The sequence below is a fragment of the Triturus cristatus genome, chromosome 2_1 (assembly GCF_964204655.1).
Source record: "Triturus cristatus chromosome 2_1, aTriCri1.1, whole genome shotgun sequence".
Lineage (NCBI taxonomy): Eukaryota > Metazoa > Chordata > Amphibia > Caudata > Salamandridae > Triturus > Triturus cristatus.
This window is the reverse complement of record NC_140581.1, coordinates 476,512,376-476,539,252: the sequence shown is the minus strand read 5'-3', so window position 1 is coordinate 476,539,252 and position 26,877 is coordinate 476,512,376. Positions and strand designations below refer to the sequence as shown.

Below are 26,877 nucleotides of genomic sequence, written 5' to 3'. Positions count from 1 at the left end.
TGCTCTTGTTCCCTGCGTAAATCACAATAATAGCTGGCGACCGAACGTTGTTCTTCAATCATTCACCCTCTGTGTGGGATTGGCTGGAAACCTACAAGAGGGGTGCTGCCTGGGACATGGAACCCCGAGGCTGAAGCACCTCCATCAGGGGGTGCCGGGAGGGAACTAATGGACGGAAAGCCAGCCAGCACAGGAAAGCGCTGCAGTACTGGGTGCGGCATCTTCCCTGGGGGTGTCTCCGGTGAAACAGCCTGAGGACCAAGGCTCCACCTCTTCTTCTGATGGCGCAGATTCTGAATTTCTACCCGAGGAACTCCCCTCTGGAACTTTGATCATACCTAGACTGACGGACAACCTTTGACTCTGACCTTGCTCTGCTACCCTGCTTGGGGAGGAGGGGTCACCTTCTTTTTTTCCCCCACGCCTAAGACAGACTGGTCACAATGGACCTGCTGGGGTGGGTAGCTTACCGCAACGGGAGCAAACCAGCCCTGATGAAATGGGATCCTTCCTCACCCTCTTCTGAAGGTTTCGGTGTGAAGCGGCTTTCACGATAGATACAGTGACAGCCACACCCTCAGGAGAAAACCCTTGATGTTGATGTATGCAATGATATGTGTATGTAAAAACTAAATCGAATCACTGTTGTCGAAATCTCCCGGTATGACCCATTAACCCGGAGTCAGAAATACGTGGTCAGGCAGCCCTTCGACTTAGGCCTAAGGCTATTGATTGAAAGATCACAGGTGGGGTGGCATGTAACCAATAGGACAAATGAACAGGAACAACCCAGATTAGTCCCACAGATAGGCAGGAACACCATAATGGTCCTGGGAGATTGGCCCCAATAACACGCACATGGCCTAAGCGGCGCGCATTCCCAAAACACCATAAAGTTAGATGCCACAAGAAGTTACGAACATTCAGCCAATCAGGACACAGTAAACACAGCAGATGCAGTGATCAAGCACTCCCCATGCTGGACACGTTACTGACTGGCCCTCATTGTGTCCACACAGGGTCAAGACCCACCTGCATTTGTCATCAGGTGAGAGTGGCCGCAAGGTCAGTTTTAATATCTTTTTTCAATTTTTCTTTGCACTCTGCCCCTCACTCATCAAGTCTTTTGGTCCCCTCTTTACAAAAACACCTCAGCTCCTCTTCTAGCTGGGACCTTGCAGCCTGGTGTGAGGAGGGAGCCCTATGATGAAGCATGTCACCTTTGGGTGAGTGAGGATTCTCATCCTTAGAAAGGTCTCTCCTTACCTATAACATGACACAAAACCTCCTGATCCACTGATGTTCATGACTTTCTTTGATATTATTCTTAGGAGCTTTCCCTTTATAGTTTTCCTTTTATGACACAACCATGTCTTTCAATAATGTCTTGTTAACTTACTTTTTGTGAGGTACAATTTAGATAGGAGGTAGTACACTCTCTCCTTGGGGCCTCTCACTTTGATATTTTGTGTGCACCGCTACCTGTAGGTGGTCATGGCTAGGATGTCCATGGGTGATGGTTGGAGTAAATGGGCTTTCTTGTTATACACAGCAGGTACACAGCACAGATGCCTACCTCTCCTCTCTGCTGTTTGCACTGGTGATTGAACCGCTTGTCTGTGTAATGTAGCAGGAGGGTCATGGTTGGGGAATTCCGCTGCACGTGGGGAACAGGTTATCTCTCTGTGTGCAGACAACATGCTTGTTTATTTGCGGGAGGACAGTTCTTGAGTCCCGTGGAGTGCTGCCATACTAGGAAATTTTGAACATGTCTGTACCCTTTGTGTAAACTGTAACAAGTTGTGTGCCTTCCTGGTCTTGACGTGGCTTGAGAGGCTGCCGGTGATGGTGACTAGCTTCAGCATCCGGTGGGAACCCAAGGCCTTTAAGGATTTGGGAGTTAAGGTGTGTCATACAGGTGCTGCTATCATGAAGGACAATCTAGGGGGAGTGATGCACGGACTGCGCAGCAGTGTGACCTTCTGGCGGACATTGCAGTTGCCCATCATGGCTTGCATAGCATTGACTAGAACGGTGATGTTACCACCAGTCCTTTATTATTTTGGGAATCTCCTGATCTGGACACCACAGGCATGGTTTTTATCCCTGGATATCTTGACTAGAGAACTGATCTGGGACGGACCAGCACCCATCCCACCCCTTCCCCAGAGTATCTTTGCATACACTCCAGAGGCCATTTGTGGTTGGGGGCCTAGGAGTCCAGAATTATGAATTATACTACCATACAGCTCAGCTGCAATTAAGACACACACAATTGTGACTCAAGAGGAAGGGGGGAAGTTATTGTTACAGAAGTTAGACTAGCAGCAACATGATATTGTGTTAATCGCAATGTATGTGACCTGGTAAGCATAAGAGATGTAGAAGTACAATGTGATATGATATACAATAAGGTGTGCTACTTTATAAACTTGATAAAATGTGTTTTTTAAAAACAAAATGCAGCTCAGCTGCAATGGCTCGCCCATGCTGGCAGGGCTTGGTCTGGCAGAGTTGGAGGAATTCGGAGAAATCAGTAGGAAGGGAGCATTGTTGGCCCTAATATTGGGGGTTAGGCTTCTCCTGGCCGGCAAGTCGAGACTCCTCCACATCGCTCTCAGACGGTGGTGGGAGTTTGCCCCTGAGTGGGACCAGTGGTCCTGTATGCGTCGAAGATGCCACTGGTGGGTCTGCGGATCACCAGAAGTGGCTATTTTACGCCGCGTAGGATGCTGCCTTGGATAGAGGCAGGGGTGGACACTGTGGGGGACTGTTATGTAGAGGGTTCCTTCTGGTCACTGGAGGTGCTAATGACTGAGGACAACCTCTCTAGCATCCAATTTCTGACACATGGCACGATTACCCACGGCCTAAGCAATATGCTTGGGGCCCATGAAGCGGAGCCCCTGGTGCATGAGCTCATGCAGACTGTCTTAAAATCTGGAGGGCAGGCACCTGGTCTCTTGGTTGTAAAGTCCGCACTGAGCATGCGGACAGATGAATTGCTGGTGCTAAAGGCTAAATGGGAGACTCATATAGGCCGGTCCGTCTCTGGCAGGGAATGGTCCCGAACCCTGGTGAGCACTTATCCTATACTCGCTATTCTAGATTCAAGTACACGCAATTCTATTACTTGCACTGCACTTATCTCACCCCACACAGGCTACTATTTTGCTGGAAACTGCAGATTTGAGGTGCCCTAGGTATGCTCAGGTTGATGCAGACCTTTTACACATGGTCTGAGGCTGCCTGATTATAGCACGCTTTTGGGACTGATCTAGAATGCACATTAAACCGCAGGCAGCTGCACATGGCTGAAATCTGCCTCCTGGGATTGTATAAGGAATACACAGAAAAAAAGTGGGTAACTGATCCTTAGACTTGGCCTTGGGGGTACTGCGCAGGGAGATGGCTAGTCATTGGAAGTCCCCCCATGGCCCACCTCATAGTAGATGGGGGGCAGCAGTGCGATCATGGACGTTGGCCAAAGGGGAGGCACTACATGATGAACATTAAAGAGGGATATGCAAACAGCCGATGGGGGATCTCTGGCGGAGGTGGGCACTAGTTTCTTGGAGCTGGACCATTAACATGAACTCCACATCTAGAATCGCAGAATATACTTGCATGCGTCAATGTATGACATGCAACGGGCAAAGAACGTTGGATTGTGTTAAAAATCAATAAAAAGAATATTTTTAAATAGAAATAGAAATTAGAAAATGTAATATTAAATCGTTATGGTTTTTTTAACATTGAATAAAGAATGATTTGAAGAAGCAAAATTAAATTATCAAAGTAGAAATGTATTCATTAAAGAAATATGGTGTAGCTGACTGTCTCACCTAATCTATTTATGGAAATTAAGACAAGCACTGACAAAGCTAATAGCTCTTGCCTTTTGGACCTGTTAGCATTGTCACTGCTGTTTGACAATGCTGTGCCTTTTGCATCAGTAAAAAGAAAAAGATACGTTCAATGACGAATAGATCTTTTTGTAGCAGCCCTCTAAAAATGAAGGGGGGGGGGAGGAAACAACAGAGAAGCGGGTGGAAGGAACCAACAGGTTGGTGGGGAGAGAACTAAAATAATAAAGCAGGGTGCGGGGCTAGGAGGGAAAAAGCAGCAAACGAGGGGGAGAGCATTACAGAGCACGGAGGAGCAGGACATGAGCGAGAGGACACAAGGGAGAGAACAACATGGAGCGCACAGGAAAGAGCACACGAGAGATCAACATGGAGTGCAAAGGGTATGTTTGGGAGCGGGCAGCAGCATACATGGGAAAGTGCTAGAAAATAGAAAACACATGCACCCTCAAGGAATGCAAAAAGAATAAGAAAAACATATATCCTTAAAAAGAAGCAATCGAAAAATACAAGTCAACCATGCAAAAGGATGGTAAAGAGGTTATGCTCAGGAAAGGAAAAACCCCTACAGTCCCCTTTCATCCGTTGCTTAGTTATTCCTATAGTCTCCTTTGCTACAGTCCTACTTGTGCTTTCATACCAGCATCATGCTCAATCTAGTGTCTCTCCACAGCTCTGGCCAATTATGAATGACCTGGGGGCACAAGTGAGGAGTTTAAGCAATCTGCAGGGTATACCTTTACTTGCATATTACTCCTATCATCTTTGCTTTGGGACTGCACAAACTGACCCCAGCTCTTGCCCAACTAGCCTTTGGCCCCTTTCCTTTATTACTGCTTTTCTAGTAGTGGCCCACTAACTTCTCACCTTCCAACTAGAATTCTTGCTTTCTTCCTGTATTGTGCTTACCGCGGTTCAGCTCTCATTTGTGTTAGTCAGGAATCAGCAGCTCACCTAGTCTGTTTTCTTTTCATTCGGAGACTCGTAGTTAATTTTCCAATAATATAGTCTGCTCAAGAAAAACTCTGAAGAGCTCAGCTTAGTAGGACTTTGGCGCTCTTATCAGGTCAAGAATACACTCTCAGGATTGAGCAAAAACAATTGGTGCCCGAACCAAGCCCTATTCCCCTTTTCAACTCAAGGACCGTCTAATGGTTGTTATAATCTGCATCTTACAAATCCCACAACATTTTGTCTGGTATTTTTTCCAATGAATATGTCATAATTTTTAAAATTCGATTTTCAACATATATAAATCCATTGAGTGTACAAAATTACTTTTTCATATGTTTGCATTTCATGATGTAAGTGGTATCAAAACACCAGTGCAGGCTCTGGTGGTTTCTTCTCTAGAATATGAAAAAGTCCCCCTCAATGGCCTTCCCAAGTTCTTGCACCTCTCAAAGGCATTCTACATTCCAACAGTCAAACTGGTTACAAATGCTTTAAAATAAACTGCCAACATACCCCCATACTTTCCTCGCTTAAAGGGCTGCCTATGGAGATTGAAGTACTTGCAATATCACACGTATCCTTTTAAAGACTTGAACACAACATTACAAAACTATCTGGGTCATAAACATCCATGGTTCAGGAAAAAAAACTACTCAGATGCTGCTTCTTTTCAGATAACACGAGAAAACTCAGGAATGTGCTTCCAACTCACAGTAGACAAGCTTCCTCTCTTCAAACGTTCAAACCATCAAGACTGTTTTGGTGGACTGATATCATCAGCTATTAGTGTCAGTGAAGCTCAGACGAGATTTTTTTTCTATGGTCTTGAATAATGTATACCAATCAAAGTACAAACCACTGCCACGATTCTTCAAAGATAACATTCCAGAGTATCCCCATACTCCCATTTGCTGTTCAACCTACATCTGTATTCGCAAGGTTCTGCAGTCTGTAACTATGGAAACAGGGATCCTTTGATTCCATCCTTATTTAATATTTTTTGCTCACCATGCTAATTCAGATCAGACCCCACCATATGGAATTCAATCTTGGTCCTGCTACAATAGGAACAGTCCAGCCTGCACTGCCACAACAGGTCCTCTCTGAAAAGGAAGCAGCCCAATAGCAGTTTCGGCCCTTTCAGTCAGCTGTAACTTGGTCTCAGTGGCACAATGAGCATGGGACCCAAGTCCGGCCAGTAATTTTGTTACCAATGTTTTTCTGAACAAAGCAACAGTGGTGAGGGCTACTGTGTCGCAATACTCCTCATTCTGTATTTCTGTGTGAAAAAATGTTGAGGCATTGGACCTGACTGCTCAAACCTTTTCTCCTTCAAACAATGTCCATGTACAGTATCCTGTACCACAATTCTTTGAAACCTTATAAAGATATTCAACCCTACATTTCAGTTCTTTCATACTAAGTTTAAATATCCAATCAAGATGGGAGGTATCTTAATCAGCAACTCTTGATTTTTAATTAGTGAGTGAAGTTTTGCTTTGTGGTATGTGTTGGTCTTGCAATGTTATGAGAGTAGTTGCATATTTGGGAGTTTAAGCATGCATTGTGAAACAAGCTGAAACTGTGTAAGTGAGAAAGTGGATTATTAGCTGGGGTGCTTGTGAGACCTCACCAAATAATATTGCTACAGAGCAGTCGGGCTTAACCATGAGCACGGAATGCAAGGGCTCAGGCGAAAGTCTAACTTTCAGGTCGACTACAATGGTGTGCAGGTCAGAGGCATGGGCCGGGGTGTTCCCGGTCACATTTTTAACTTCACACTTAGAAACTTTTCTGGTTCTTTTTTTATCTCCTGGCTTGCCAGCATGGTCCTCTGCAGGTTGGGTCTGGCATAGGGTTCGATGTCGAAGTCTAGCGGTCCAGTGGTAACTTTGGTTCTCGATGGGAATTGGAGGCCACCTACGAATCTGCAAAGTACGGTCATGTATGAGCTTCTGATTCTGTGACAAAAACTTAGCTTTAGGCTCATGAGTTGCAGTTCAGTTGAGATAAAGAGTACACTCTAGCACCAGTGAAGGGTCTAGGATCTTGGAGGACCTCTTGGGGGCTACGACTTAATTTCATGGGCTACACCAGTGGAGTCCAGCTGTAAATGGTCAGCTGGGCATTTTGCAGGAGCAGAGCTTCTTTAGCTTTTGTGTCCTGAAGCAGGAGACCAGTCAACTAGCCCTTGGAGTCCACTCAGTGGTCTATGGCACAAGTGGGAGCAGGCCCAGCCCTTGGGGTCTTTCTCTCTCCACAAATTCAACTGCAGGAGCTGTCCTTCTCTTTCTGATATCCTGCCTTGGTTCAGCAGTTGCAATCTTTCTTGGTGGCGCCTTTCATTCTGAGGTCACCAGGTTTAGCAGGTGCAGTCTTTATCTTCTTTCAGAGTCCAGTAGTGTTCTGAGGCTGGTAGCCAGGGGTGCCATTTGTATGCCAATTTCAAGTTTGTGGTTGAGGAGGGCTCCTGAACCAATGGTGGTAAAATTCCCATGAGCAATCCTACCCACGTTTACATCACTTCCAGGGGCACTGTCACCAAACAATCCTACAGTGCATGTTCCTGCCCAAATACAAAATGTCAGAACCTACATTCCCTGCATCAGAGCTATTGGCACAACCCGAAGGTGTGTCTCGAATAATGACCAGCTCTGCCTACAAAACTGATTCTGCAATGGATTTTCCCTCTTTGGAAAATATGCCAGCATGTCTACCTACACAAGGAGAGGGCAAGTAAAAGTGTGACATGCATTTACTAGTGACAGGCAGCTAGCCCTTTGAAGCTTGGCCTCTGCGCCCACAGCCCTCTGGCCATCATGTCAGGAGGAGGTCACATATCCTCCAGCTAACATATTTTTTGTTTCCCTTTCCTGGGAACCATTCACACCTCCTGGCAGGAGAGCAGCAAGCTATCTTGGGTGACATCTGCTGTACTGAATCAGGAACTAGAAAGTTGGGGATAGAAATCGGCAACTTTCTAAGGTCACCTTTATATTAAAAGTTACCTTAAATCCAATTTTAGCAATAGTTCAATGATATAATGTAAAAATTGATTTGATACCTTGAAGTGCTATATTTGGTGGTTTTAAATAGAAGTTAGCACTTAGCTGTTGGGCTACTGCATCTCTATGTTAATGAAGTACAAGTGAAATTAGTGAAAACGATAATGGTGAGTTTTCACTGTCAGGACAAGTAAAGCATAAAGGAAACATATCCATTTTAAAAATATGCACCCTGTCTTAAGGGTTTCTAAGGCTTGTATGAGGGGTGGCCTATAAATATTAAAAAGAAAGGTTTCGGACTTGGCAAAAGGGTATATTTTGCGAGGTCGTATTGGCAGTTTAATAGCTGCCTGACTACGCTGTAGTGCAGATCTAGAGTCATATTTTCACTTTGTCACTGCAGTGGTGGCACAATATGTGCTGCAATCCACTAGTCACATTTAACTTACCAGCTCTTGGTCCACTTTTTACCATATAGTAGGGACTTATAGGCAAGTTAATTATACAAATCAGGTATTAGGCAATTGCATATACATTTTGAGGGTTCAGGGCACATACGCTGGAACCTGGTCATGAAGGCACTGTGCACTTCACAGTCAAAAAACACACAAGCATCAGTCCAAAGATTGCGGGGGGGGGGGGGGGGGGGGAGGGGTGATCATGCAAAAAGAATCATTTCCTTACAAGTAAAAATGGAAGGTCTAAAAGTGTCTAGAACTGGATGCAGAGTATACTGGAACTAAGATATTGTTGTGTTAGATAGCAGCTAGAATGTACTGGATTAAGTCAATCTTGTACAACAATGCTAGTATTCAACAGCTGCCTCTTTTGGTTTCAAAAGGTATATGTGTGGGGGTGTAGTATGCAGGCGCTTCCTCTCGGTTGGCACCTCTTGATGTTAGGGTATGCTCATGTGTACTGATTTTGAGTGTGTTTGCATTTTGTGCACCAATAGTGTGATGGTGTGTGAGCAAGTCAAGGCAATGGAGCTGGTAAGCTTACCAAGGGTTTAGATGATGTAAGTGATTTTGCAGTGTATCATCTTGTCCGTTTCTTCTGTGTATCTTAATGGTGAGTGTGGATGAGAGAAAGTGAATATGATTGTAATGCTGGTGTGACTGTGTGCTGGATAAGCCTGCTACAGTTGCAAGTGGAGGGATAATGACATGCATTCTAACACTTAATAAAGTTACCTACAGCATCTGTCCTTCAACTACATCTCTGCCTCTAAGGGACTTCCTGCTGTGGACCAAACTAGACAAAGGACAGTCGGCACAAGGCAAGTGGAGCCTCACAATGAGGCAAGTCTCCCTGCAACACTGCTTTCTTAACTACTGCTCGGTGTTGGAAAGACAAAAGAAGTGGGGAGCACCACAGGTTTCATACCAGCCATCCTCGTTTCTACCACGTATGGTTCCTGGTAACTTGTGGCAGCAAGAAAAGAGATCCTGCTGTATGCCATTCCACAGGCTCATCAGCATGAAATTGGTTAAAGGAAGTGAATAGCATACTAATAAACAAAGGAATGGATTTGAAGAAAGAAAAACGTACAGACAATACGTTGTCTACAGACAGTATGATAATCTACCATGGCTCTACAAGGATACTCCATTTGATCATGTTTGAGTTAGTATTGTTCTGCCCTTACTTCACAATAAAAAACAAAAACACCTTTGCAGGCATGAAGAATTGGACCAAAGCATCATTTAAACCCTCTTCTAGAACGCAGTAGTAAGTACAGGTTCACTTTCAAAACAATGGAACTCTACATATGGTTTGCAACATGATTTATCCTCTCCTCATGGTTTATTCACTTAGTATCCCTTTGCCCAAAAAATTACAAATGGCATTTTGAATGATACATACAGAAAGTCATGGTGACACTCATCTGGAGCAGGCAGGTACATGGTAATAGCATCCAGTAAAGGCTGCACTCCTTTATTCTTCAATGAACTTCCGCATAATACAGGTACTGCTTTCTGAGCCAAGGTGACCCTACGTAATGCAGACTGGAACTGCAAAAAAGAAAAAAACAAATCAAAACTGCATGTTTCTGATCCACAAAATGCTAAAAAGGAGTAACTGAGTCAATTCACATTTACAGTTGACTACACACCATGTAATGTTCAAAGAAAATCACTTATAGTTTACTTTAAAAAAGATAAAATGTACCAAGGATGATGAGAGGTATTAAGAGTGAAATAGGGGGAAGTTGGTAGGTGAACAGAACTTCAATTGTGTAGTAAAGACTACAGATACTGGAAATAAGTTGAGAAAACGAAGACAAACTTTTTCTAACTCAGGACAGTAGTTTGTTGCTTTCATCTAGGAAACTCAGGTAGGATTACCATGTCTGACTACACCTAAAAATGCTGAGGAAGTAAAAGTGATTTTTTCAGTCATGGAAAAGAGGCTTTGCTTGAAGAAATACCTTCATCCGACACTTTGGTAAATATATCTTACCAATGTGTTGGAAACCAGATTGGGAAACCAACTAGGGGTTGAAGACAGACACTGGTTTATCCTTTACAAATGGGATGATAACATATAAATGTTTGGGTGCAGGAAGGGTTAGTGTATGCCTACTGCGGCCAACCACGCATGTGTGTTTGGGTGCATGCTGGGGAAGTGTATATCTAATGTGGCCACAGCACATGTGGCTGGGTTAATTATGCTAAACCATGACAGCTTCCTCCCAGCTACTAACTGATTTGGCTGTAATGATTTACAGTATGTTGCAAACGGATGTGCAAGCTTTAATCAAAACAAGGACTACGTTATAAGGCTTCTGTCTGAATGTAGGATACATGGACGGTTGGGCACAGTGGGTGGCTGTGAGGATTTGGGTGTATTATATGATATAGCTGGGGGCCTTATTTTGGAATATACTCCCAAAAACTGCCTTGGGTCCAGTCGGCTTACTTATCACCTTGGCTCACCCCTGGGTAGCTGTGGCTTCGAGCAGCAAGGCTTGACAAAGGAATTTAGTGTAAAGAATTTAACAGTACCAGACGACGAAACAAGAAAGTCACAAAAGAAGGAAGAGACATGACAACAATTTATAAACATAGAGTGTATTTTTATGAATTACATACACTTTCTAAGGGTAGGAACACTGGCACTGAGATCTGGTTAGCAGGCCTCAGTGCACTCTCACAGTCTAAAAAACCAGCAGCATCAGTCTAAAAATGTAGGTCTTGGTGGGGTAAACATGCAAAAAGAGGCATTTTCTTACAGTGACCAAAACCACAATGGACTTCATGACCTCATACATGATGTGGCAGATGACGTCAGAAATTACATCTGTGACAGGTGTATGTCACTACATCACAAGCACCTACCTATATCTAGGTATGTGTAAATGTTGGTTATTAGATAGGTATATTGTCTTTGAATAAGCTTTAGGGATTTTAAACCCTTATATCATGTAGATACATATATGTCAATCACCAATTTATCAGAAAGAATCCCAGAAACAATTCAGAATAAACTCACTACAGAGAGTGTGAATTTGTGTTTATTTAAATGTTGAACAAACACCAATCCACGCTCTCTAATTAATTGTTTTTGGGAATTTTACTAAGAAACTGGTATGGATTGATATTACGGTGTTTCCTGTAACCAGTGAGACACCATAAAAAAGGAAGGTTGGGCAGCATTTCAGAACTTTAGACCAGTCAACTCTCATATACATATATCTGTATAAATTCAGGCTTTTATGGAGATAAACCTCCCAAACCCAATTAATAGTTAAATACTTATTTGTATGACTGTTTTTCTTGAATGAGAGTACACTACCACAAGCCTCCCTTTTTATCCTTTATTGGGGATTGTGTCCCAAGCCCCTTTGTGGTATTCTCTAAGATATAATGTTAAGTGGACTGTTAGAAATGATCCCATTCAGAATGTTATAGTTCTGTACAAGCAAGGGATGCCTGAGGTTAAGTAAACTAAGCTTGAATAATCTCCTTAACTATTGGATTAATCTACTTCATTATACAGATGAAGGACAGAAAAACCTGCATTTTAACTACAATATCACCTAACAGACTATCAAATTATTTTTCATCTGCGATTTTCCATCTTTTTTGGACTGAACAAAAAGAAAGTAGAAGTGGAGTCTCTATCCCTAAGAAGGAAAACTGAAGCAAAGAGTAACTTTTACTAGAAAGCTGTTCTAACAGCTTATCCTTCTCTTCTCTTAAACTACACTACGCAAAGAAGTGATTCATAATGGCTTCATGAGGAAGAGCAGAGACCTGAACAGTGTGGGTGTGGATCAGACATTGCAGTCCTTTAAACAGGTTGGATACTTTTGAAACTTCAGCATTTCGCTTTTATGGAACATCACAGCACCTTTCAAATTACTCACAGTTTCTGTAATGTGACCTTGTGGATCCTTCATGACAGTCATAAGGATCTTGTGTGGCATCAACTGTGGCAAAGAAAGCAGCAGATCTGAGGTGCAGTAACCATCGCGGCTGACGGGGAAGCTTGCAGACTTTATTACGTTAACAATGCTAGTGTGTCAAAGTCATTGTGTATGCTCCAAATCGTGCTGCCATCTTGAATTGCGATTGGGTGATTCGAAGCAGCAGGCGCTCACGAAGCAATGCAAGCATTTTGATATCACTGAGCAATATTGTTATGTGCAGAAATCGATTCTTTAGAGCACTGAGCTTGTGATGGTATTTTATTCAATTAAATATATATACTGTTTTATGGTATATTATAGAATACAAGAAATTGTGTATATCACCATGTTCTCTGGAAGAGGAAAGGATTTTTACAGCATAAAGGTATGTATAGGTGCAAGTGTTAAAGAACTAAAATATTTTGATTCAGGAATAATTAAAAACTCTGGTATCCTGTAGTATACTGGCGCATAATTTATTTTGATGGAATTTAACTTGAAAAATGCAGAATGTTAATGTACTTCCATTTTTCTTATCTAACCTTGGAGAACCGGTCTTATAATGGTAAAAATGGAAAAAAGTATTTGCTCATTACGATAGGGTGTGTGGCACTTCACTGAGTTCTGAGCGGAAAGCTTCTTTATTAATACATTGTTTGTGGCCAGAGCAGCAGGATGTATATGAGTATCACCCCCAATTAGCAACTGAAGAAGCTTTTGGGTTGAATGAATATGAAATCTGTATAAAAGAAATTAGACTTTTATTGTCTTCAATTATGGATAGGTACCATTTATGAAAACACATGCACATAGTTGGCATAAATGTTAAAGAATATATAACAGATTTGAGAAAAACTGTGTCTACCTGAAACGTTGATACAAGATATGAAGAGATGAATTTATGTTAGGATGAAGTATAGGGAAAGCCAAAGAATGCCTGTGGCAACCGGACAATCCTTCATTATGCAATGTGATAACTACCTCCAAGTCATGTGAACACAGCTTGGATTGTGTGGAAGAAATAAGAAAATAAAGTATTCAGAACTCCAAAGTATGTATTGACAAAGTACATGTGGTGAGAGTGAAGATGCTGCACTGAGAAGATGTGAAGGACGCCAAAAACATTCAAGTGTGGAGGGGGCGTGGCCAACTGGCGAACATGGCGGACGCCCGTGCTTGAGGCTCCGGCCGTCATCCCCGTTTAATCCTGTCGGTTCTCCTGGGAAGTGGGCAGCTCTGGCCCGTACAGCGCTGGTTGGGTGCGGGACGACGGCGGGGACAATCCCTGAGGCCCGGGAGCCGCGGGGTGGTCGCCTCTGGACGCGACCCGTGAAGCGGCCCGCGCGGCGGAGCTGATTGCTAGCGGCGGCCGCCGGCTTGAAGTCGAGTCAGGCGAGCGGAGGACGGAGAGCGGGGTGATCTGCGAGGCCCCGTGTAGTTGCGGTGAGGCTCCCGACTGGAGACTGCGGTACGGAGGAGGACCTGCTGTAGTGGAGTGCGGAGGAGAGGTGGCGGCGGACTGGGCTGCGCTGCGGTGGCCTGTCGCGGCCAGCGAGGGCTCCGGTGACGGCGGCGGGCGGAGCTGAGCCCTGAGGGAGCGACGCGCCTGGCTTGAGCGGCCCGCATGCAGTAAGGCCTGCAGCCTGGACACGGCGGACAGAGAGCTGGGGGCCCCGGGACGTCGTGGGCCCCGTGGAGGTGACAAGTACTGAGGCGTCACGACGAACAGTGAGTTGCTGGGGGCTGCGCAGCCTGCGGAGCGGTCTGCGCCACCGTTGCGGGGAGAGTGACGGCCTGTGCTCGCGCCTGGGCAGGGGCGCTTCAGGAGAGGTGGAGCGGAGCGGCTGACTCAGGGATACAGAGGCAGGGTGAAGAAGCGACTTGACAGCCCGAAGGGCCCAGAGGCTGGGGGACGCCTGCTGCCGGGGGCCTGTGGACTGGTGCGGGCGGTGGCGGGCGCCATCTTGTGAGGGGCGCCATCTTGGGCGAACCGGCGGCGGCCCCCTGGGAGAGGGTGCCCAACGTGGAGAACAACAGTGCGGCCCTGGCGCCCGGGCGGCAGGAGAACCTCTGGGCGGCGGAGTGAGGCGCGCTGGGCGTGGGGGGTCCCCCCGGACGCCCCCGGTAGCTGGAGTGCTGGATCAGTGACACTCCACGCGCCCAGGGGCCCAGCAGAATGCTGGCGGGCACCGGTCGGGTGTACCCGGCGACATTGGGGAGGTGCCAGCCTAACCACAGCAGGCGCCACTGAAGGGAGCCGCGGGAGCCTTCGGTGGGCGCCGGTCGGGCGTACCCGGAGCGGCTGGAGAGTGACGGGTGGAAGTCTGGCTGGTCGCGGCCGGTGAGGGGAGCCGCAGGGGACCACACCGACCGACACATTCTGGGAAGGAGCGCAGTGGAGGGCTGACCTGGGGAGAGGGGCACGACACACTGGCCCAGGAGCCCTGCGGACTTTGGGGCCTGCTGCTTGCCCGCACTGGTGGCCGCGCAGAGGGGTGCAACATATAGGAGCGGAGGTGCGGCCACCGAGCCGCGCTTGCGACACCAGGAAACAGCCTGCGGATGCCGACGGCTCAACAATACGTGATGGGCCGGCTTCGTGACAAAACGCAGCAGGGACAGTCACGCACAGGGAGTTTGGACACCACGCATTCCCGTCCAGGGGGGGACGTGGAGCCACAATCGACGGCCCTGTCGACCAAGATGGACATCATGCTTGCGGCGGTGGAGAAACTCAGCGCCAGCCTGGAGCAGACGAGAGAGTCCTTAGAAGTCAGGATTGACAAGGTCACCTCCGACTTCACGCTGCTCCATGCGGACCACCGCAAGCTGGCTGAGAGGGTCACTGTTCAGGGCCAGACGCTTCGGGAGCTCCAGCCAATCACCCAGAGCCATGGGGCTGCACTGCAGGATGTGTTGGACAGGGTTAATGCGCTTGAAGACCGGGTCGATGAAGCAGAAGGGCGCTCCCGTCGCAATAATGTACGCGTCGTGGGAATTCCAGAGGGCGTGGAAGGAAGGAACCCGGAGCAGTATATAGAGCGCTGGCTGAAGGACCTCTTGCCGCAAGGGGCACTATCCCAACACTTTGTGGTAGAACGAGCGCACAGGGTGCCGGCGCAGCAACCCAAACCAGGGGCCCGGCCCCGCCCGTTCCTCTTCAGGCTCCTGAACTATCGCGACCGAGATGCGGTCCTGAGTGAAACACGCAAATCTGGGGACCCGACGGTTGGCAGTAGTCGCGTCATGTTCTTCCCCGACTACACCGCAGCGGTGCAACGGCGCAGGAGCAACTACTTGGCGGTGAAGAGGCAACTTCGGGAACTGGCGCTGCCCTACTCCCTGCTGTTCCCGGACCGTCTGCGAGTGGTGGCAAAGGAGGGGACCCGCTTCTTCGACTCCCCGGCGGATGTCTGGGACTGGCTAGAGGAGACGGGGCAATGGACGGGGGAGAGACCCACGGGTGCGGCGCCTGACGGCCGCCCAGAGAGAGGACCCAGGAGGCGCAGGAGGCGGGGAGCACGACAGCAGATGCGGATGGGGCTGGTGGCGCCTAGCCCTGAGCGGATCAGAGTGGAGCGACAGGAGGTCCTTGACGCGGTGGCGACTCTGGGGACGCCACCTGGTGGAGACTGCATGGAGACTGGAGCGTGCAGTGCTCCGGGGACCAGTGGTGCCTCGTCCCCGTCCACGGTGATTTCGGAGGAACTGGTGCTGCCGGTGGTGACCCCACAGACTGCTGACTTGATTGTATGATGGGACACTGCTGCACCGCACTGAGGTGGGAGCCAGGTGGGGTGGGTATGCCCACGCAATTGTCATGCAACTATGCACCTAGAGGAGGGGCGGGGACCTGAGGGAGAGGGGGTTCTTCCACGAAGGGCATAGGCTTAGCGTGGGGGCGCCCGGCAGGGCAGGGCGGCTCGCCTGTGGCGCGTGCCGCTAGATGTTACAGTGGGGGGTCCCTACTACCGCGCCCTCGAGCCCGGACAGCGCGACAGTTTCATGCTAGATATGCTGCTGCTTTTTCCTCCACTTAGAGGTGACTGGGGTGGGGGGAAATTGTGCCAACTAGTCGATACTCCCGCGCGTACCCCATCAGACACTGTACTGACACATTGCATTGTTAATTAGTTTCTTTGCAGTTTGGACGGATGCCCCGTTGGGAATACGCCCCCTTTTGTTCTACTGTTCACGGCAGTTCCACTGTTCACATGGCAGCGCATTTATATGTTCCCCTGGGTCGTGTGGCCGGCCCCTCATCCTCCTCCCCGGGTGCGGACGCTCTACTTCCAGCCCGGCTGGCTTTCCTACCTTCACGATGACGCACACTAATGTTGTGACCTGGAATATACGGGGCATGCACACGCCGTCAAAGCGCTACTCCATCTTCTCCTACTTACAACGTCACTCTGTGGGGATCGCCCTCCTACAGGAGACGCATATGTCACAGCTAGAACTGGGTAGGCTTTCCAGGCGATGGAGAGGGCACACATATGGCACCATTTACTCGGCGCACGCGCGCGGCACGTTGATATGGGTGCGAGCGGGGGTCCCCTTCCGGTGCGAGGAGGTGGTGGTGGACGGTGAGGGCAGGTACACGCTGGTGCGGGGAAACCTGAACGGGCAGGAGATCTTGCTGGGGTCGATATACGCACCCAATGTGGATCAGCCGACCTTCCTGGACCGCCTGACACAAATCCTGCACCCTTATGCGGGGCTCCCCTGGCTGCTGGGTGGGGATTTTAATATGGTGCTAGATGTCCAGCTGGACAGATCCTTCCCTCCCCTGCGCGCTGCGATGGTGGAGTCCAACGCTCGGGCGCTGGGAGACTGGCTTGCGCACTGGGCGCTACAGGACCTGTGGCGCACCCTCCGCCCGAGAGACAGGATATATTCTTATTATTCGGCGGTGCACGATCTGCGCGTCCGGCTGGATAGGTTGGTGGGCTCGCAGTCGCTACTCCCGCTTATAGCGCGTTCTGAATATCTGGGCCGAACGCACTCCGATCATAACCCCTTGTGGTTCCAGCTTAGCTGGGAGGTGGAACGGCAGCCGGTGCCCACTTGGCGGCTTCAGCCGAGCGCGCTTGAGGACCCGGAATTTAGGTCTTCCCTTGGCACGGCCATTCTGGCATACTTTGAAGCAAACGAAGGGACCGCGAGTGATACACTGGTGGAGTGGGAGGCCCATAAGGCGACCATTCGAGGCCACTGCCTGGGGGCCACCTGGAACATACGCAGGGGCCTCTCGGACTCTTTGACGAGCCTGGAGAATGAGCTCCTGCGGCATGAGAGGGAGGGGGAAGGAGGGGGTCGCCGCTCACACACCCTGTCGGACCTTCGGGAAAAGCACGCGGACCTCCTGGAGCGGCTCCGGTGCCACAACTACGCTGCGCACACAGCCAGGACGCACGCTAGGGCGGACAGGGCGGGCCGCCTCCTGGCCTGGCTCATACGGCAGGAGGACCGACGTGCCCCTATAGGAACGATCCGCAGCGAGGATGGCACGCTAGTCCACACACAGCGTGAAATACACCGGGCCTTTGCTGACCACTATAGGCAACTGTACAAAGTGAGGGGCACTGGCCCCCCGCAGCTTCTTGGGGACTTTCTGGCCTCTGTCCAGCTCCCCGAGGTCACGGCGGCGCACAATGGGGAACTCGCCGGGCCTCTCTCTTTGGAGGAAATAGGGGAGGCAATTCAATCAATGGCATCTGGGAAGACGCCGGGGCCGGATGGCCTGCCCGCGGAATATTACAAAGCATACCGCGAGTCCCTGGCGCCGCTGCTGAGAGAGCTCTACAATAAAGCACTTGAGGTGGGGTCGCTCCCCCCTTCTATGCGGGAGGCGTTCCTGGTCTCCCTGCCTAAGCCTGACAGAGACCACACAGACTTGGGCTCCTACCGTCCCTTAGCGATGCTGAATGTGGATTACAAAATCCTCGCCAAAGTGCTGGCGGAGCGGCTGGCGCCGGTGGTCCCCCGTCTGGTGCACACCGACCAGAATGGCTTTGTCCCGGCACGGTCAACGTCCCTGAACATTCGGCGATACTTCAGGGTAGCAACTGAGGCAGTGCACAGGTGGCCCAGGGCGGGGTGTCTCATCCTGGACTTAGAGAAGGCATTTGATAGTCTGGAGTGGGGTTACTTAGCCGAGGTGCTGCTGCGGTATGGGTTGGACCGGGAATTCCTGAAGATGGTCGACCTGTTATACAGGCGACCCACGGTCCGTGTCCGTCTGGGCCCTCACGTCTCGGAGGCGATACCGGTGGGCCGAGGCACCCGCCAGGGGTGCCCGCTCTCCCCGCTCCTGTTCGCCTTGGCAATTGAGCCTCTGGCTGTGGCTGTGCGGGCGACCCTGGGAGATGGTATACAGTTGGGGGACGCTGTCCACCACGTGTCGCTCTACGCTGATGACCTGCTGGTCTATGTGCAAGATGTGGGGCGTGTGCCGGAGGAGCTACCGCGGCTGCTGAGGACGTTCGCCGCCATCTCGGGGCTGCGTGTGAACGCAGCCAAATCATGCCTGTATGCCTTTAACGCCGGTATTGACGATCCGAGATACTGCCTGGATGGCACGCTGGTCCAATGGAAGGAAGACACCTTCCGCTACCTGGGGATCCAAATTTACCGCTGCCCGGCCGACCTCTTCGATGGGAATCTGGGGAGGGCGGTCACGGCGCTATGGTCGCAGGTACGCTTCTGGAGCGCACTCCCACTGACGATCACGGGGAGGGTGGCGCTGGCCAAAATGGTCATGCTCCCCCGCCTCCTGTACTACTTTGCCAACCTTCCGATGTATATTTCCCCCGCATTTTTTGGTAAGCTTAATCAGCTGCTGCGGGACTTTGTCTGGGGTAATGCCAGACACAGGCTGGCGCTCTCGAAGTTGTATCTACCGACAGATAGAGGTGGTCTAGCCGCCCCTTGCTTCGAGCACTACTACCTGGCCGCTCAATTACAATGGGTGGCCCGCTGGCTAGCTGATAGGGGCAGGGATGACACGGCCTCGGGGTTGGCGCCTTACTCCCTGGAGCGAATAATCAGGTCCTTCCATCCTCTTCACAGGATCGCGCGCCCGCTGCCACTCCTTCTGGACGTGGCGCACAGGTGTTTCCGGAGGGCCTTGTTCCTCACGCGTACTAGTGTCCCGTATGCGCCGGCAATACCGCTGGAGGGCTCCCCTGGTGGAGGAGTGGTGCTCACGGCCCCCATGCTGGTGGATTGGTGGGGAGCTGATGTGCGCACGTTGGGAGATTTGTACCGGGAGGGCGAGCTCATACCATACGAGACCCTGGTATCGGAGGACGGGCTCCCGCCCGGGGGGTTCCTGACGCACCGCTCGCTGATAGCGAGCATGACCGCCCAGTGGGGAGATATGGCCTCGGAACCCACCCTGCATCTGACCATGCAATACTTGCATGTCATGGGGAGGGGAGGGCACCTGATCCGCTGGTTTGCAGCTTCACTGAGGGAGCTGTCGTCCATCAACCTAGACCGCCTCCGTGCTAAGTGGGATCTGGACCTAGCGGACAGGGAGTGGGAAAGGATACTCAAGGGCCCGGTGTGTATACCCCGAAACTTGCGGTTCCGCCAAATCCAGTTATTTATTGTGCACAGAGCTTACCTCACGCCGGAGTTAATCAATAGGTATTTTCACCGTACTGACGCAGTGTGCCCTAGATGTTGTGAGCCGGGGGCGGGTTTCCTACATATACATATTGCATCACTTTAAGCGATCACGTAAGGATAAGGTGACGTCTCGATTCATAGACCTGGGGCTGGTGGTAGCGGCACGCCTCATTACGAAGCGGTGGAAAGCGCATGACCCGCCGCGCGTGCAGGCTTGGAGTGCCTCATTTCAGGCATGGGCCCGGGCTGAGGGGACCGCCATTCAGAGGGAGGAAACGCTGGGCCTGCGGAGGGAACCCATGGCAGACCGCTGGAAGCAGCTGCTGGGGAAGCTCAGACGCCTAGGCGCGGAGGGTCGCGCGGAGTTGCAGGAGGCGGCCGACGGAGCTGACGTGGGTGGGGGTGGATCGGGGGATGCCCCCCTGTCGAGATGATACGCCCCTGACTGCTTCCTCCCTTGGCGCCACGACACCCACACTTGCAAGGCGTTGTTCACAGCCGAGGCACACACACATGGGGGATCCTCGGGGGGGTGCGGAGGGGCGGGGGGTTTACTGACAGCTGGGGGGGTATTGAGCCTGTATGTACAGTTTATGCTGCCATTGTTACGGTTTTGTTATGTATAATCTTTGGACCTTGAAGGTATTTTGCCTGTTCTTCATTACCTGAATGGGGCGGGAAGCACTCGCGCAAAGGCACGGAGCCTGGCTGAGGTATGGTTAATACTGTCACTCCTGATGAGACTGCACTGGAACTGTCAAAGAGACTGTAGATGACTCCGCTGGGGACAGTGTTCACAAATAAGCCTGATTGCATGCCATAAAGTAGTAGTTATTGACCCTGATGCGGGGCGATCCCCCACATATGTTTTCAACTCTCTGCTTACCTACTGTGTCAAATGCCAAGGAATGTTCTTGTTTAAAACAATAAAAACAGATTTTCAAAAAAAAAAAAAAAAAAAAAAACATTCAAGTGTGGAGCATATGGACTCATTGCAAACAGTAGAGATTGTACGGGACTGAAAGTAATTTATGAAATATGTGGTGTGTACGGCCCTCACAGACTCCATGAGGGCCCATTTAAACAGCTGTGGGCATGACTAGTAACCATGAAAAAACACATCAGCCTTACACTCAGCCCATGATAAAATCGATCAATTAGCCAAAGCAACCATGAAACCCTCCCCGGCGGAAAGTAGTTGAACACTGATCAACCAGAAGCAGATGCTTCACAGTCAACAGCCTCAGTCCTAAAACCAAATCCCGCCGATCAGTTTAGGAATCGGAGGATTAAGCACAGAACTCTCCTTACTGAGGAAATATATGAGGCACACAGTTGAGAGGGTATCAGAAGCAGAAGGACATATCTGAGAAAGAGGACTCTCACAGACCTCCAGCACACAGTAAAAGTATTAGAGGTCCGAGTGGAGGACGAGGAGGGATGCTCAAGGTGAAACAACATAAGGATTGTGGGTATCCCAGAGGGTAGGGAGGGTCCGTCACTAACACAAAACATCTCAACATGGCTGAAGTCTTTGATTCCCTCAGCAAGATGTGTCCCCGTGAATTTTGGTGGGAAGAGCTCATCGCTCACTGACCTCACCCCCCGCCCCCCAGCCACCACCATTAACAATGATTACCATAATTTTACATTTTGCTAACAGAGATGAGATGCTGTGTGCAGCCCTGAAAATTGGTAAAGTCACATGTGAATCCCCCCCAGTGATGATATTCCGGGACTACACTATGAAAATACAATTTTTGGAAGTTAAGTAGAAACTGCATGTGATGGACATTCAATACAGGTGCAGGCTAGGACGGCTCACACATTAACTCTCATACTGTGGAACGTCAATGGATTGGGGAACAAAATTAAAAGAGCTGGTCTCTAGGGTACTGACATACTAAGTCTTCCTACAGGAACCAAATCTCATTGGAACGAATTCTCAATTTATTGGGAAGGGGGAATACAAGGAGTTAGTCAATCTGAGTTTACAACAGGCTCTCGGAGGGTGGCGATAGTATTCAAGAAGTTTGTTAACTTTCACCCCTCACAAACATGGACGGATGACAGAAGAAGGTCACAGCTGTACGGTGGGATTGGGAGAGGACTCGCCTATTGTTTGTGAGCGTTTACAGTCCACCAGACCTGCAGACAGATACTCTTCAAATAATGACATGGTTAATAGCCGACGTACAGCAGGTCCGAACAGTGCTGAGAGGGTTTTTAACATGGCAGTCCATCAATATAGAAAACCAGCCCTAGACAACCTCCATAGAGCACACTGGGAAAAGTGCAAGGGTTCCTCCTAGCTATGGGTATGGGAGACATATGAAGAAAATTCCACCCGCAGAAACGACCGCTACTCCTATTACTCGGGTGCACATGAATCCCACTTGAGAATTGAACATGTTATTCACCCCTTGAACAACCTTAGTTGGATTCACGATGGCAGAATGCTTGGCATGGGGGGTGTCAGACAACTCACTGCTGTAGGTGGTACAGGGCATGTACAATAAGCATAAGACTGGAGACTAAAGGATGAAAACATGGTGTCTGGCTAACCCCACAAAGATTGACCATCTAGGGTAGGCCACAGAGTGTTACTTCAAAGCAAATAATGAGTCTGTAATGGGCGGACATACCCTAGGAGGCCTATAAGGGCACTATCAGAGGGGAAATCATTTTCAGGAGAACTAGAACATATAAGAGAGAGAGAGAGAGAAACAAGCGAAGGAGCTAGAATGGGCCCGTAGGAAGTTAGAAGTGGAATACGCACAAAGGCTCTCGCCTGGTGCAACATGAAGGCTAGCAGGGAAAACAGAGGATACAGAACTACATTACTTAACAACGTACAAACATCCTACCAGCTCAAACAAAAACAGCTGTATGAAACAGGTGACAAGGCTGGGAAACTATTAGCATGGTTGAACAGTTGGGAAAGGTAACAAAGACAGGTTCACACACCCGAGGTAGAGGAGGTAACAGGGAACGTTCGCTGATTATTTTCAAGCCATTTACCGGTCAAACTACACTCCGCAGTTGTCGGAACTCGATTACTTCATTAACGATTGTCCCACACAGCAATTAACGAAGGAACAGCAGGACTCCCTAGAAGGGGTACTCACTGAGAAGGAGATAGAACAGGCTATCTCACAATTTCAGACTGGGGAAAATCGAGGTCCTAGTAATAGATGGCGAATAAAGTGGTTAAGCCACTACACGTCATGTACCGGCATGCGCTTCAGGCTTTTCTCTCTTTCCCCAAGAAGTGCCTCGCTAGGCTGCGACAAAGTTTTGACACATACCAGAAATTTGTGGGCCTCAGTATCAACTGGGAGACATCATGTGAGAAAGTGCCATCTTTTTTGCATGGTATGCCACCACTTTTTGCTGAATTTACTTTTGACTGAGTGTTTCCTAGACTCCTGCCAATCAGGTGCCCAGGGCCTATGTTCCTTCCCTACAAAAACCTCAAACCCAAATTGGCAAACCCTGGCCACGTCAGCCCCTGGTAAATGGTACCCTAGGTACCCAGGGCCTTGTGACCAGGGAAGGCCTCTAAGGGCTGCTCCACTCATTGTGCCACCCTTAGAGGCCCTGTGCCCTAACACACACACATTGCCCTTGCAGGCTGAGTGTCTGGGTACAACACAAAACAAAGAGTCGACATGGCACACATCCCTGTATGCCATGCCCATCACCCACACTGCCCTGGCATACATCAGCCACCCCACTAGATGGGTGCCCTATGCCAGTGGTGTGGGCACAGGAGCATGAGCCCTGTGCCCCTACAGTACCCAGTTCCATTCCTGGGCCCTGTAAGTGCAGTGCTGCCATTTAAGAGTACATGGTGCTGAGAGCTCGTCAAACACGAACTCCACAGCACCATAATGGCAACACTGAAGACTGGGAAGTTTGGTATCAAACTTCTCAGCACATTAAACCTGCACTGATGCCACTGTAGGATTTAATGTACCAAGCACCACAGAGGGCATCTTAGAGATGCCCCCTGAAACCTAACCTACAATCCACGTCTGGTCTGAGAGGCTGCCTAGGCTGCCACACAGCAGACATGTTGCTGGACCCCTGGGTAGGAGAGCCCCTGCTCTCCTGGGCCTGCAACAATGCACATCCTGGGCGAGGTGCTAGGTCTCCTCCCCCAGGATGGACAGGGGGAAGCTTCAAAGGCATGCCGCCTCTTTGAGCTTCCCCAGGCCACTTGCAGCCCCCACTCTAGCGGGAAGCCTGGCCGGAAACCCCAAATTAGGACAGGGGATGTGCCAGCCTGCCAACCCCACCCCTCAGGTGGGGGAGGCGAGGTGGAGCACATCTCCGGGCGCTTGCCATCTTGAAGATGGGAGGCCCTACCCAATCAGGACTAGGCTACTGCCCCCCTCCCACAGACGAGTGGCAGAATAGGGGGTGTACCCACCCCAGGACAGGGACCTATTGGTCCCTGACCTTTACCTACCTGTAACGCCCCTAAATCTAGTATTTAGGAGCACCCTGAACCTTCCTTCCCCAGATTCCAGATTCCAAAATACAAAGAAGAGCAAGAAGAAAGAAGACCTGCCGTGCAGCTGCTAAGAAGAGGAAGACACCAACTGCTTTGGCCCCAGCCCTACCGGCCTGTCGACCCTCGAACCTGCTCCTGCTACATCCCAGCACTTCTTGTGGCCAGCAACCTCACAAACCCCGGAGGACCTGACTACCTTTTGGCTCTAAGCACCTGGGACTCCGATGAGCAGAGGCTCTGCTCAAAATCAGCTTCTAATCCCTGGCATCAGCCCGGAACCGCGAACCCTGCACACACTGCACCTGCCAAGCCTGACCTGTGCCGAAGTGAACAAAGACCACGAGGATGACCCCCCAGCGACTGTGACCCCGAGTCCAGCACCCAAGGACTTCCTTCGATGCTCCTGATGACGTCTGCAGCCTCAGAACCAGGTACCCCCCCAACTGCGATCAACAGAGGGTAAGATTTCCCAACACCAAAAGGCACCCCTGCACCCGGCGCCCTGCGGCCCCCTGTGCCCAACTCCTGGGTACCTACCTATCCTCCACTACTACCCAACTTACCTCTCGAAGTGGTGGTAGCACCTGAAGAATCTTCGTCCCCGAGTTTGCAGCCTTTTTCCAATCAGGAGCTTTCCTATTGAAATCAATTGAGCGCCCGAAGGCTCAAAAGCACCCTGCACCCAGCCGCCCGAGTGGCCCTGGCAGTGTAACCTCTACACCTATCTACTTCCCCATTTGCCCTGAGCAAGTGACCAGGAGCACAGCTCCCACAGCTGTGTGGCCTGCTAGTCAGCAGCCACCAACCAAGGCCCCCCTACCTCCCATAGGATAACATTGGGCCTAACTCACTCTGCACCCGGTTGCCCCTGCGCCGCTGAGGGTGTAACAACTGTACCTACCTGAGCCTGGGAGACCCCTGAGTCTGTGCCCAGAACCTTAACTTTGCCAGTCGAGTACTTACCCAACAGCCGATAACTCAATTTTCTCCATAGGGTAACATTGACTGGTTTCTCCTGAAATTTCTTCTAAGTGTGGAGTTTCTAAAACATAAAATATTCACCAAAAATCAGCCGAGTAACGAAAACGAAAATACTCACCTGCTTTTAGGAGAGGTGCCAGTGCTGGATCTTGGTGCCCAGCACTGACCCTGAAAAATATTCACAACCGTACTTACCAGTAACCCAATTTTCTTCCATAGGAAACTGTTTTTCTGTGAAATTTCTTCTAAGTGTCGATTTTTGCAAACTTTAGATTTTCTTTAAAAATCGTGCTAACTGTGAAAACGCAATTACTTACCTGTTTTAGATAGAGATCCCAGTACTGAGTCTAGGAGCCCAGTACTGGATTACAAAAGTACGAGAACCTACTTTACCTGCAACTTGAATTTTCTTCCATAGGGAATCATTGACTGTTTTTCTATGAAATTTCTTCTGTGTCAACTTTTAGAATAGCTAAATATTTCCTAAAAATCACAACAGTAACTAAGTCGACTTTTATCACTTGTTCCTAATAACTGTCCCAGGACTGAATCTAGGATCCAGTGTTGGAGTTACAAAAGTAATCCTGAATGTAATCTATTGCAAATAATTTAAAATTTCCATTGAGCTCAATGTATTAGTGTGTTTGAAATTGTGTTGCCTATTGCAACAACCTGTAACCAGTATTTACAAAAGTCAATTGTATATTGCAAAAGTATTTACCTAAAGCATTTCATTCTGAGAAAGTATATTTTAATACCTATTGTTGGTTCTAAAATAAAACAGACATATATTTTTTATATAAACTATTGTCCTAGAGTTCAGTTATTGAGTGTGTGTGACCATTTGCTGACTGAGTGTGAACAACAAATGCTTTACACTGTCCTCTGATACTGCCTTACTGCTCGACCAAGCTACCACTTTAGAGAGTAAGGTTATATCTAAATTTAGCCTCTGCCAAACCTCTGGGTGACTGTGGACTCTGTACACACTGTACCTATTTGGGAACAGTATATACAGAGGCACTTTCTCACACATCACTGTTGTTCCCAATGTGTGGTTGGCAACCAAGGTAGGCACTACCACTACCCTATGGGTAGAAACATGGCAGTAAAATACCTGGGACTGTGGATTACTAAAGACGACGGAGCACACTTTGAGGACAAATAAAGCCCTCAACTGACTAAATTGAAAGGGACCATAGCGCCCTGGCGACACTTACAAATTAAGCTAATGGGACAAGCAGTGATCTTCAAAATGATAGCACTGCCCAGGTTCACATATATACTACAAAATGCCCCCTATGAGATACCCATTCACGTCTTTATAATGATAGGCCACCTGTTGCGGACCCTACTCTGGGAGGGCGGCCTACCCAAGATTGTACTCTGCACCCTCCAACACTCAACATGCGAAGGTGGAATTTCTCTAACAAACATCTCTAAACACTATGAAGTAGCACAAGTCTTCAGAGTTAACAGATGGGCCTATTCCCTAATGGGAGA

General features: G+C 49.3%; 1 protein-coding gene across 3 annotated transcripts in view; it reads right to left on the bottom strand.

Annotated features, from left to right (window-relative positions):
• GFM2 (GTP dependent ribosome recycling factor mitochondrial 2) overlaps nucleotides 1-26,877 on the bottom strand; it is a 345,387-nt gene that overhangs the window by 155,083 nt on the left and 163,427 nt on the right. For all 3 annotated transcript variants that reach the window (XM_085632317.1, XM_085632319.1, XM_085632318.1), the window contains one exon: nucleotides 9,692-9,840. In XM_085632317.1, coding sequence (XP_085488443.1) covers nucleotides 9,692-9,840 — 149 coding nt within the window. The remainder of the gene's footprint in view (nucleotides 1-9,691; nucleotides 9,841-26,877) is intronic.